The 13,217-nt window shown below is 51.4% G+C and overlaps 5 protein-coding genes across 5 annotated transcripts; 2 read left to right on the top strand and 3 right to left on the bottom strand.

Moving 5' to 3' along the window:
- Positions 1–690: 690 nt before the first annotated feature.
- J4E93_005010 (uncharacterized protein) lies at positions 691–1,412 on the bottom strand (the record flags this gene model as incomplete). The annotated part of the gene is made up of 2 exons (XM_049342933.1): positions 691–1,367; positions 1,406–1,412. The coding sequence occupies 2 exons, from the start codon at positions 1,410–1,412 to the stop codon at positions 691–693; spliced, it is 684 nt and encodes a 227-aa protein (XP_049199933.1).
- Positions 1,413–2,467: 1,055 nt separating this feature from the next.
- Positions 2,468–3,689, top strand: J4E93_005009 (uncharacterized protein; the record flags this gene model as incomplete). Its single annotated transcript, XM_049342932.1, has 4 exons — positions 2,468–2,556; positions 2,612–3,074; positions 3,124–3,318; positions 3,372–3,689. 4 exons carry the CDS (start codon positions 2,468–2,470, stop codon positions 3,687–3,689), a joined length of 1,065 nt encoding a protein of 354 aa, XP_049199932.1.
- Positions 3,690–4,248: 559 nt separating this feature from the next.
- Positions 4,249–5,506, bottom strand: J4E93_005008 (uncharacterized protein; the record flags this gene model as incomplete). Its single annotated transcript, XM_049342931.1, has 3 exons — positions 4,249–5,406; positions 5,452–5,459; positions 5,500–5,506. 3 exons carry the CDS (start codon positions 5,504–5,506, stop codon positions 4,249–4,251), a joined length of 1,173 nt encoding a protein of 390 aa, XP_049199931.1.
- A 1,074-nt stretch (positions 5,507–6,580) lies between these two features.
- J4E93_005007 (uncharacterized protein) lies at positions 6,581–7,606 on the bottom strand (the record flags this gene model as incomplete). Its single annotated transcript, XM_049342930.1, has 1 exon — positions 6,581–7,606. One exon carries the CDS (start codon positions 7,604–7,606, stop codon positions 6,581–6,583), a length of 1,026 nt encoding a protein of 341 aa, XP_049199930.1.
- A 3,425-nt stretch (positions 7,607–11,031) lies between these two features.
- On the top strand, positions 11,032–13,002 carry J4E93_005006 (uncharacterized protein; the record flags this gene model as incomplete). Its single annotated transcript, XM_049342929.1, has 1 exon — positions 11,032–13,002. One exon carries the CDS (start codon positions 11,032–11,034, stop codon positions 13,000–13,002), a length of 1,971 nt encoding a protein of 656 aa, XP_049199929.1.
- Positions 13,003–13,217: the final 215 nt, after the last annotated feature.

Genomic DNA, 13,217 nt, shown 5'->3' with positions numbered 1-13,217 from the left:
TTCGCGCGACTTTTGGAATGCAACCACATGTATATTCCATATTCGAAACACTCTATTCTCATATCACGATACCTGTTGCCTTTCTTGGGATCATGTCACCGTCGACGGGTGTGCAATGTCCATGTATGGTACCTCGCCGCCGTGGAAGTACACAAATCTGGTGAAACCTCCAGTCATACTAGCCACAACCTGCGCAGCGTGACTGTCTCCAACTGTCTCTCCCCCAACTATAGCCATCGTCAGCCTTGTCTTGGAAATAATCTTGGCCCGCTTGCGAGTGAAGCGCTGATCCATAAGCCACAAATGCTTCAGTCTTCTCCCATATCGGGGATTCCGTATTGCGTTACGCAATTGCCGGTCTTTTAGGTTGATTGAACCGTGACATCTGTCGTCACCACTTATGCTGATACGACCTATGGATCGGCATAGATCTAGTATATGAACTAGGCCTCTGTCGGTGACAAGTTGCGCGCTACCGAGCGAAATGTCCTTCAAATCAGGATTGATAGAACAGAGTGTAATCACGTCATCGTCATCCAGGGGCCCTGCGTTGCTGCAATGTATCGATACAATGGTCTGTCGAAATGCAGGTGGTGCCGATGCCAACGCCTCAAGATGTGATCTAGCCACGGCCATAATCGTCAGTGCCAAGTACATCATTTGTTTGATCATAATAAAGTATGAAATCGCTTACCTTTGCACGCGAAACCCGGGTCCAAATCGTACTTTCCAAATACCGGTGCGTAACGCGTCTGCATGCCATCGTTGTTCCCACTGGTCCCAATTGCCGTAGAACAGGATACCCTCTGGGTTGCCGAAAGCGGGAAAGATTCCGAAATATACGAGGCCACGCCTAGCTTCAGCCTTTTTCAAGGCTTTGGTGGGATCCCAATTGAGGGACTCATCATCGGATGAGTCGCGCTCGTTGACGCATTGCTCGACTTCGACGCTACTTTCGCGTTGGTAGTGCTCCTCCTCTTCCTCCTCCTCCTCCTTCTTCTCCTCCTCCTCTCCGCTTCCTTCACTCCCTTCAACTGTCTCATCTCCCGTAGCACTCTCCTCGGAGCCGACCCCATACACTTCTTCGCTGTGTTCTCGTTCGACAGTCGCTGCATACTCTGCGGTCCTAGGTATCTTTCGTCCGGTAGCATCGGGGTACTCTGTGTCTTCGTAGTTCCGTTTTAGTGTATTGTTTTCTGGTGCATGGCCATGATGCTGTGCTGGTTCTTGCGGCGCTTGAGTTTGCTTGGGAACATCGCGAGCTAGTGGGTGTGGATAGCAGACTCCGGTCTTCCACTTGTACACTCCAAATCCAGGAATGTTTAGGGAGCAAGCAATGTAGTAACCGTCGGGAGCGTGAAAAGTGTCTGGGGTACTACAAGGGTTTGGCTCGCCATCGCAGCACAAGGCATGGGCGGTTTGTAGTTCACCACAGACGGGATGAAGCGAGAATTGGGCCACAAGTAAGTCTCGCGGACTCGAAAGATGAAGAGGGGGATGAATCAAGTGTTCGTTTTCAGGAGGGTGTGGTGTAGACCTTTGCCAGCGGAGCTGCAGGTGGGGGTTTTGAGTGCTCATGTCGCGTTGTGGGCAGCTGGGTGAAGGATAATAGAACGAGGTACGAGAACGGGATTTTGGATGATTTAAACTCCCTTGGTGTAGAGGTCGCTTGATCCTTCAGTCGCTCCCTGAGTTCGATAAGTGTTTCAAAAGCAAACCTTGGAATGCGTCTGGCCTTCGAGATCTCACGGTACATGGACTCCTCTCGAACAGCTCTCGGCAAGCTTTGTGCCCCTGGTGGCGAAAAGACCCCCGGTGTGCGCGTCGTGCGCGGGGCATGTCTAGAACAGGACTGTCAATCATCGTAACAGGACATGGTGTATTGGGCGGATAAAGATCGCGATAGCTGGTCTCATCAACATTGAAAGCGAGATATCGCTGTGATTTTGTCCTGAACCTCGAGTGTCGCAAGGCCGGGTTGATGAGACGCGAGACATCCTGCATGAAGGCTGTCACGCTAGCAGGAAAAGCGACTAACCTGAGTCTCTCCCCACACCTCCCACAGCACCAATCTCGTATCGTGATAGTAATATCCGAGACCATTCAATCATGTCGTCCATCAAGGTTCCGGGAATGCTCGCCGTGGGAAGTCTGGGATGGCGTAGCGTCAATGTCAGCTGCAATGGTCGACGTTCGGCTGAAAGCGGCGTAGTGCGGGAGCTCCTTTCCCGTATTTAGGCTTTCCTAGCGGACCCAAGCCCGGAAAATGCCAGACTATCTATGGAACTAGAAGGTTTTTGCTTCTGTCCACGCGTTATCATGATTCTTCGAGACTGCTAAAAAGATTGTCCCGTCGCACGCAATACCCACCGCTTGTACCCTGCCCTGGTGTGGCTGATTCACATCAAACTCGTTTCCATTACCTCTTTGGGCGTGCGGGCAGCTCGATCGGGGCAACATAATAACGATGGTATCGTGGCGGCCGGAGACGAGATTGGAATGGTTTTTCTTTGGCACTACAACAGTTCAGGCGATTACGAATATTACGATACAGACGTTCGTATTTCCCCGCATAACTCACTCGCTAGATGGACTGCCTAACAAGCCCTAGAGTCATTCTGGTCACATACTTGAATTGGGTAAACTCGGTTGCATACCAGGTTCCGATATCTTATGTCATCCCTCTGACCTTGTGTGTCAATTCATTGGGATGTCTCTTCCAGATCATCTTGACACTCGACGCATACCGGATCAAGAACCACATCCAGGTTTTCGTTCAATGCGCCGCCAACATTTGCCTTTCAATCTCGACGGTTCTTCAATATGGCGAGACTAGACATGCAGTATCCAGGATTCTTGTTAATCACGACATGTACGGCACACCTTTTGCAGACGTTGATTGGCCTTTCTGGAAGAAGATCTCACCTGGCTTAATGGTCTGCACCGTGGTTACATGTGTCAGCAGTGCCATTATGTGCTGGTTAGCGAGGGGCTTATACCGTGAGTTCTCTTGGGCTTTATACCAGCATGTCAGCCCTGACAAAAAGATACAAACAAAATACGCTGTCTACCAGGTAAGACTTGCGTCATCTTCTTTGCCTGACCATACTCACACAAGCACAGATTTACCTCGTGCTTCTCAAGTTTACACCCTACTTCGTTTTCGCGTTCATAATCTTCTACGATTTCATCGACGTCCATTTCCAGGAGCCCGAGTTCTCATTGACGATCTCAATCATCCCGGCTACTCTTGTACATGTGGCTATTGCAGTATATTTTGTCAGGCATGAGCGTCGCATTGGAATGGCGTTTGTCTTGGTAGGTCGCTTAACCTCGAGAGGACTGGCACGCGCTAACGCCCCATCTCACAGCTTCTCCATGCCGCAAATATCGCATACCTGATCAGCAGACTCCTCATTCTCTACGGCCACTCATTACTTGCTGATACTCTATTGAAGGATGAGATGGTTTTCTACCTCTGCGTAGGGGTGGTCTTTTCGACGAGTGCTCTCCTGGCCGGCTGCGTTTGCTTCTACAACTTCAAGAAAGGGCTCCGGCCAATCCTGTTGGGCCAGGTGCAACGAAAACCTCGAGCGCACGAGCTTGAGGACGATTATTATGTACAGCGACTGAACTACAACGTGGTGCCGTTGGCCGACCGCGACTCACAAAGATTTGCGTTGGATTAATAAGTATGAAAATCGATAGTACCTAATGTAATGACTTTTTTCCCCGGATCTAGCCGTGCGCTAAGCCCTGCTTCCTGGCACGATCTCCTCTCGTGTTTGATGTCCACGTATAATTCTCAATCTTGCTCGCAACTTTTCGCAGGCTTCCACGCTCTTGTCTTCCACCAGCTGATCTACGAGCACCAAATTACGAAGACGTTGGGCCTTATTTTCATGTGCAATCAATATCGCGTCGAGGTTACGCCAAGTCACACCACCAGATCGTCTCGTGAGTACATCCCCACATACTTCAATGTATTCAATGGCCGGACAGAACTCAATAAGACTCATGATGGATTGGTCACCAATATTTGGAGCCAAATCGATTTGCACCTGTGTTAACTGCGCCATATTCGCGGCGAGGTTGGTAATAGACTGGTCGTCTAGCAGGGCACCGTTGCCCACGCGGATCGCGAGAATGGATGAACTGAATGCTGCTGGTGACCAAGCTAGCATATTGATGTCCGTGCTGTTTGGGTTCAGTATGCTACTGATAGATGCAATGACAGACGAAGACGACTTACACAGTGACAGCAAAGCTTGGTTCGAAAATGACCATGCGTATGCTCGTGCGACGCTGTGCCCTCTGCCAACGTCGCTCCCAATCCTCAGGACTGACAAATCTGAGTGTGACGGAATCTGCAAACGCGATGGGTGAACGGGGATTGCATGGATAATACGATTTGACAACATTAGTGCGTTCCATGTTGTTCTCGAAGCGTGCGGAATCTTGTGCACGTATCCTACTTTCGCTTTTGATCCGGTTGAATAGCTCATCTTTAGAATCCGTCTCCATGCGGTCGTTCAGTTGCCGTTCGTCTTGAAGTTGAGTTCCATTTGCGATGCGCATGTCATCATCCTCATCGGCAGATATCGATGCCGGTTCTCTTGGTAGAGCTCTCGCCACACTAAGGCGACTTTCTTGTTTTATCATCGCTCCTGTGTTCCGCCCCCTGGGGACCCAATATCTGGATTGTGCACTGGGGATCCTTTGGTCTGCAATCTGTGCAACTCTTTCGGCCTTAATCGAGGGACGCGCGTCTTCTTGGTTTTGATATATTTCATCGTCGTCGTCGTCGTCCTCCTCCTCCTCCTCTTCCTCTTCCTCTTCCCCGTCGGTCTCTTCTGGGGAACAATCTTCTCCATCCGAGCGCTCTTCTTCAGTAGCTTCTTCGAGCTCGTCTGCTTCTTCATCTTCCTCTACCAAGGTGTCTTCCTCTTCCTCAAGTTCATCGGCTTCTGATTCTCCCTCTTCCTCTGAAGTGTTTCCATATCCTCCTAGATGTCTAGCATCAAGATCGTCCTGATTATCATCGCCAGATTCTGCTTCCTCTGAACAGTCCTCTTCTGATCCAGAATCTTCTGCATCACTTTCCACAGAATCGACGTGCGATCTAGCGATGGCTAGCTCTTGTTGCGCCTGGGCTCGTATCTTAGCAAGTAGCTTTGAGATTTCCCTCTGCTGTTCTTGCTCGTATGCCCTCTGCCGCTCCCGTTCCTCTTGGACTTGTGACGCAAGCTGTTCCAAATCGTCCAGCCTCGTTTGCTCTCTGCGCACTACTGCCACCCAATCTACACCCTCAACATGCCCTCTGCGCCACTCAGTCATTGCCGGGACGGGTATATCGATACCAGCATTCGACAGCGACTCTTTCACAGCGGAAGGAACCCTAATGCTCTGCGAAATGACTATGTCTGGTCTTCTCTTGGAGACGCTTCTCACCTGTGCCTCTATAACCGGTTGGTAGTTCAGCCGTAACGTCCTCAACACTCCCCATTTGTGCTGATTTTCCCGCATGTTCATGAACGAAACGAAATGGCCTTTGACCCGTCCGGTGGTTCTAGGCAAGCCGTTGATTCGAATAGCTGTGACGCGTGGACAATGTTTGAGGATGGCGATAACTGACTTATCGGTCAGTTTCGGTGCATATAAGTCGATGTCGAGTAGCCAGGGATTCCGTGCGACAATCGCGCGTACGTCTCTATCCGAAAGAGTGCCTCGCACGTCATACAACTGAAGGCGCTGTAATTCGCCGGTATGAAGCTTTAGCGAACTCTTGAACGCACTGATGGGGTTGTGAGTCGTGACTTCAGGCTATAGAGTTTGTCGTCTGAACATACCACGATAGGTGGAAGTTGCATACTATACGGATGTCTTGCACTTAACCCCGCAGCAGTTTCTTCTTTTCTCTTCCCCAATCCCAGTCTTTCGAGCTACGACATGTTATGCGCTGTTCCTCAGGCACTGTCTCCAAGCGAGCTGCTGCTGCTGCTAACGACATCGCTCGATGTTGGCAAGTGCGTAGCTTTGAACGTGTGGTGCGGAAGAGGCCAGTTCAGTGAATGGGGCCAAGTGTATTACTTATCGCATGCGAATTAGAAAGTCAACCCACGAAGATGCAAACCGCGTCGTTATTTCATTAGTGGTTGGTGTTGAGCGACTGGTGACTGTCGACATGTTGAGGTTCCTCGGACTGCAGGAGCGAACCTTCCCGAAACAGCCGGACCCGTTGGGCGGGGGTTACCGGTAATTAGTATGGGCCCCGAGGATGCCTGGCCGCAACTGAAACCGAAAAGCGTCTGCACAGATCGTGCTCTCGGAACACGAAAGAGACAATGTTATTAACGTTTAATGTAGAATAAGAGGAGTCTACTCGCTCTCGAGCTCGTATAGAGCTTACGATAGAGCCTGCCGGATAAGTCTAGGCTACAAAACGATGATGTCATACTAGCGCTTCCAGGGCGCCATCACCCAATGTGGTTTCAGTTGTCCTCACGCTTGCACGCTCTCAATATTGAAGTGAAAGCCACCTGAAACACTGAACATATCTCTTCATTGAAATCGGCTTTGGTCATACACTATCGTCTCTCTTGATTACAGTCCTCGTCATAGCATCCTCCTCTTCATCCAAGGCATCTCCTCCATGGGTTTCGGCTGCCTCATAGTTCACTCCGAAGTTATCCTCATCCAAAGTTTCTTCTTTGATGACGCTCTTAGTCAAGGCGCTTCCGTCAGAGCTGCTGCCTGCGTTGACGTTCCCAGAGGTGTTTTCCATACTTGATGACGCTTCATTGACGTTTGTGCTACTCGTCATGTCGGCCTGCTTTGCATCTTCTGCGTGACGGAGATCGGAAACTTCGCGTCTTGCGACCTTTCGAGCTGGCTGTGGTGATGAGGGAGAGGCCGGGTCCAGAGTCCGCTTCCCACGACCGTCTGATTCCTCAGGAAATTCTTCAGCCTCTGCCTCATACTCAGCCCAAGCTTGAAGCCCAGCCTTACACCGCCGGATAGCGTCCAACCGAGTCTGTTCTAATCGCACCAAATCCGCCATGTCTGGGCCTGTAACCTTGCCGTTTCTCCAGAAAGATACAACGGGCACGATTTGTGATGCTTTAGCAAAGTCCTCGGCATGTAAATCTGATAGTTCCACGTTGGAAGGTGAGATGCCGGCATCCGTGAGCGATTTTACTACTTCGGGGCTGGGTGTCTGCAACTGATCGATATGTAGGTTCGGTCGCTTTTTGAGTAAGCCTCTAATTTGTGCCCTGTCGATTGGCTGATCCCAAAAAGTGATTTTTGTCAATTTCTCCCATTTGTGCATATTTTCCTGCTTGTTCATGTAGGATGCAAAATGGCCTTTGATCCGCCCATCTCCGCCAGAACTGTCACCGCCAGTTGAAATGGATACGATATCTGGACAATGTCCAAGAATATGAATGATTGATTTGTCCGTTAGATTGATGTTCAATAGCATGATTTCGCGTAACCTATTGTTCCGTGAGACAAAGTCAAGGACATCATCGTCTGAGATATTGGCTGCGTAATTGGCGATTTCAAGACTTTGTAACCATCCCGTATGAAGCTTTAATGACCTCATGATGTCACTGGTCAAGATGTGAGCGACAGTCTTCGGAACCTATATATCAATCGTCCCAACTTACCTAGAGATATTCACCTGTTGGCCTAGAGTAACACGAAGGACTCGGCCTCGTAATTTGTCTTTCTCTTTGTCCCAATCGGATGTGTCTTCGCAACAGAGGTACTCATTCTCGGTACAGGGTGACAAATATTGGTCCCTTGACGTCAGCGACATGGTCGGATTCTGATATCTTCGGCGTGCGCGATCGCAGAAGTGCAGCTGAACAGACAGATAGTAACGAGTCGCGTCGATTCCTTTGGTATAGTGGAATGGACGCTCTCAGCGTTGAACGCGTAATGCGATTAATACCTGCCTCACTGTCTTGTATCGTGTCTCGAAGCGAATCACACGCGTTTCTTTATCGATTGTCGGACAGCTTGGGTTCCAACGACTGGGTGAGCGTGATGTCTTTGAGAGGTGTGCGGCTCTCGGTAAAGGGCAGAACTGAAACAGCCCAAGCCTCGCTAGTTGCGGGGCCGTCCACGGGTCTCAAGACCGAACTCAAGCCGAACGCCACCGACGCGATGATCAATGTCCATACTGCTTCTTCGTCACGCGTGTCGAACACGATTCAGATCAGGCTGAGCCTTCCAAGGTTGTCTGGATTTAAAGTCTTCGTGGTAGCACGCCCACCGTTCATCTTCGCGTACTCCAGGAGGGCTGACCTGTGGACAGCCCAGCCTAAATGATCGTGGGGATCAGACTTGGCCCAACAACACCTGGGCACCATGCCAACTTACATGTGTCAGCGTCCTGCCGTAATACCATCGTTAATTTATATGAACGGCGTAATCTATTCCATAGTCCGATCTATCTGGTACCGTATACCTTCAATAAATCGAGCCTTCACAGCGGCATCAGATGTTCCGTTATTTACTAGACGCAAGGCAACGAAACAACGTCGATCGGACGACTGCGAACACACAAAATAAGTCGAGTTTCATCAAGCTGCAACGTTGTAAGAGCGAAACAATTACTGTTTGAGTTCGCAAATACACCCACATCCCATCGGCATTTGTCCACCAACAACATCAGAATAGCTCTAAATCGATAGCAGGTCAGGCCGCCATTTAGTGCACATCCCAGAAACACATTGCAGCCCTCCCTTCTTGTCCGGCTTTGGACAGTCAAGAAGAGGCATCCATTTCACAGGGGTTGGATCGAAGCGGGTCCCGCCACCACTACACTGCACCTGTATTGACAACAATAAGCGCGTGCGCAACCTCGTATAAGATATGGAAGACTTACAATCCAGCCCGAGTTACATTCGCAAAGGTAAACCCATGGTTCTGTGCATTTTTCATAACGCTTGGCACAAACTCCTGATCCGGTTTTGAATTCGTAAGCATCGATGGATGTGGCGAGGAGTGAGAGCGCGAAGGTGGAGGTGAGGGATAGTTTCATGACGGCGTGTGTATCGGAAAGGTAGGTGAGTGCAAAGAGGGATGGATGGTCTCGGAAACGTAAAGAACGAAGTGTCGCTCTTGACGCACCACATTCGACTTACCTTTGGACACATTTATCATATCTGCGATACGAGCGCCGTTCGTAGACTTCTTTCAAGTATGGCTCCTTACCAAGAACAAGCCCAAAAGGTGTCTAGTGAGATCTGGTTTTAGATGCTCGAACAAAGACGTCAGTCTTCATTCCGTCTGGGCTTACCCTCCCCGGCTCTTACGCACTTGATCTTCAAAGAAGACATCGTTTCAAATTTGGGTAGCGGCAGCGCAGGGTAATATACGCCACATCTTTATGTTAAGTTCACTGTGCGCAGACTCGTGGATGCAATTCTTCTTCGATTCATGACATGGTGATCGGATGCTGTACAGAATCCTTTTATCCAAGAAACATCTGTTCTAAAAGACAGAAGTTGTGTTTGACGCTAAATTGTTGTGACACACGTTGGTAATGAACTGCGGCCGGACAGAAACAAAGACTGTTGGCATGTAAACTCGTCGTGCGTGTGTCCGAATCGTGGATGTCTATGAAAGACCATCGGTGTTGCCGTTGAAGGGAATGCATGCGGATCACATGAGGCTGAAGGGCCGTGTCACGCTAGCCAAAACGCAAGACGTACGAGAAAGGACATGCAGGATCAGTACAGACTACCGGACACCTCGATCGTGTTGATCGCTCCAGGGCTCTTTCCCGAGTTCTCGTCTAGCTGTGACGTCGCTGCAAGTGCGGGTACGATGGCAGAACCGAGACCCGCATTAGGAAAATGCATTGGAAGCACGGATGAAGCTCCTGCTGGCACTTGGACATCTCCCATCAACGGCTCTGGAATCGATAGGTTCATTATTTCTCTATTCCAGACTCGACGGAGGTTTGGCGATGCGAACTCCTCCGCTCCTTCGTTGCTTCTTCATCGACAAGGCGGGGTCATGTGTTAGCGTCAACCATACCTTGAAGCCGCCGCACGATCTGGAGCTACGTCTTACAACCACCGGCTCTTCGATCATCGCTCACAGATACACTACACTGGTAATGGCCAGGCGTGCACCGGTGTAGGTTCCCCTCCAATGGCCGTCGTCATCCCATCGCTCGGTCATGGCCGACGTTTCCGATTGCCTGATCGCGGTCCGGTCCAGCATGCCAGGCAGTGCCATTGGCTCACGGCTGTTCCCTTGCGTTGCAAGACGAAATCCCGTTTAGGACTATCGAAAGCTTTGGCGTCATGTAGCGGCCGAAAGAAGCAAGCGAGGTCTAGCGATGGCGCTGTCGACTCGGCGAGGATGCTATAGCGCGGCCCGCCCCATATATGATCTGCGATCTGCAGCATCGAGATATCCAGCCCTGGTGATCTACCCGCGCCTGGCATCACATCATCCAGTCGTAAGTCGATCCGCCATGCAGTTCAATGCCCCGACAAGCGAGAGCGGCAAGGCCAAAATCCCTCTCATCGACTTGCGCTACAAGGGATCGTCATTGCATATGGGAATGCCGGGTCTGATCTTCTAGGCGGTGCTCATTCAAGCTGAATGTTACGATGGTTACCTCCACCTCTTGAGTCGCCGACACTTGATGAAGAGGTCCCACTTATCTCATGCATGGTTCCAAGTCGCTGCATGTGCCTTTCCAGTAACAGTGCAGCGTATCGAACGGCAGCTGGAATAGCTCCTCCAGTTCGCCAGATGCTCTGAGAACGTTGCGTCATACGTGGGAATATACCTCTAAGCTGCAAGCCACGACCAGCTCGTTAATGCGAGGAGCTGACTATACCGATGGCAGTATTGATGTGCCGCTTGTGATACGCTACCATGGTACGCGGGGCAGGATGCTGGTTGACGGCACTGACAGCATAAGTACCACTTTCCGCTCACCTTCATAGCATATACACCTCAAACATCTTCACATCTCTCTCAATACCTCACACCACCACAATGACAGACACATTCAACACCACCGCCGATATCTCGCCCGAGAAGCTCACTATCATGAAGCTCAAGGCCAGTGGACTTCGCGATGTCTTTTCTGAGCCTTCCTCCCCCACAGGCAACCGATCCTTCTCATTCGCCAGTCAAGCAAATGGTGCCGGCCATAGCTCATCACTGACACGCCGGACGACTCGTCAGACCAGTTCATCCTCTCGTCGAGCCAGCAGCTTCCTCCAGTCCCATCGGAGCAAGATGTCTACGGAGCTCACATCACAAGCTGAGGGCAAATTCTTCGCCTTGATGGACCTCATGTCTACCGCCTCCCGAGAGGCTTCTTCGCTCAAAGAGTCATGGTCTCGTATCATGGCTGAGCGAGACAGTCTCTCCCGTGAGAGGGATGAGCTTCTCATTACCGTCGAGGAGGTGACGGAAGAGATCCAGCGTAAAGAAGCTGAACACTCGCATTATGGTCATGAACACGGTGAGAGGAAGAGGCAGGTGGAGAAGCTCATTCTTGAGCTTAACGCTGCCCTTACCCAAGTGACCGACCACAAGAAGAAGCTCTCGGATCGCGACCGCGACCTGGAGAACACCCGACATGAGCTACACGAACTTCAAAGCTCCATCACGCTCACTCATGGTGATCACGAGAGGACCAGGGCGGAGCTAGAGGCTGCGTACTCCAGGCTGAAGATCTGTGAAGGCGAACGCGATTCCGCTCGATTCGACTCAGACAAGCACCACAATGAGCTCAGGACACTTGTTCGTGAGCACACAGAACTGAAGAGCAAGTACAACGAGACTACTTCCAAGTTCGAGTCTACTCGTAAGGAGGTCCTCACTCTTACCGACCGTATCAAGATGTTTGAGCTTGAGCGGGACGAACACCTCCACGAGAAGGATCGTCTGCACGAAGAGTTGAAGCGCGCGAAATCTCGCGTTGACGAGACTACTCGCGAGTACACTGAGCTCACTGAGCGACACGATCGTGTGCAGCGTGAGCTTCACAAGCTCAAGGAGACTGTCCGCATCATTGAGACAGAGCGTGATGACCATGCTCTGACCATCGACAACCTCCGCCGTGAAGTAAAGGCCAAGGCTCAAGGCTGGGAGGAAGCCGACGCCCGTGCCAACGAGTTCTCTCTCAAGTACGAGCACATCAAGCGCGAGGTTGTTTCCGTCAAGGAGAAGTTGAGGGACGTTGAGCTCGAGCGCACAGAGCTCCGAGATGCCATCGACCGCTCTCGCGAGGACCACCGTCTCGTTGTCATTGAGCGCGACCAGGTCAAGCAAGACCTTCACGACGAGCACCGCAAGGTGGAAGATGGCCACCGCCGCATCAACATCTTGGAAGACTCCCTCCGCCGCGCAGAGCTGACGATCACCGAGATCAAGTCTGAGATCCACACTCTGACCGAGCGCAACAAGGTGCTTTACCGCGAGGGCGAAGACTCGCGCGGCAAGCACGGTCACCTCACCGGCGAGATCAGCAGTCTCCAGGAAAAGCTCGTCATCTTCCAAACCGAGATCACCAACCTGAAGTACGCTCGCGATCGCGCGCACTCCGACCTCAACGCCTGGAAACACAAGTACGAGGAGATCACCGAGACCATCTCCACCTACGACGACTCCTCCGCGGAGTTCGAGTTCGAGATAACCTCACTCCGCACCCTGCTCAACGAGGCCCGCGAACAGAAGGAACGCGCCATCTCCGCGCGTCACGCCGCCGACCGCGAGCGCGACGAGTACATGGCCAAGTACGAGGAGAAGTGCCGCGAGATGGAGCGATTCGAGGAGTCAGCCAGCAGCGTCTACCACGCCAGCAGTGGCGGCGCAGCCCGTGGCGGCTCCAAGATCTCCAGGGTAGTTTCCAGCGGCACCACTGTCCACAACCACAGTGCCTCCGGCGGTGGTCACAGCCACGGACATAGCCATGGCCATGAGCATGGCGAGGGGAATTCTATCTTCGCGCATTAGTTACGATGTCGATCGATTGGGATTTCATTGCTGGACGGACTGGCGCATGATGGGCGAGGAGGTGAGGAGAAGGAGGGGTGTATTTGAGACGAGTAGGCCGAGCAGGCCGAGCACGGCGGAGACGAAATTGAGTTGTTGAGTGGTAGGAAAAGTTAAAAGCTGGTATGGGTGGTAGGATAGTACTATAGCCCGGGTGTAATTGTAAAGTTTCCAAG

This window comes from Alternaria ventricosa (assembly GCF_023758065.1).
Source record: "Alternaria ventricosa strain BMP 2768 chromosome Unknown scaffold_7, whole genome shotgun sequence".
NCBI classification, from domain to species: Eukaryota; Fungi; Ascomycota; class Dothideomycetes; order Pleosporales; family Pleosporaceae; genus Alternaria; species Alternaria ventricosa.
This window is presented reverse-complemented; position numbering and strand designations above follow the sequence as displayed.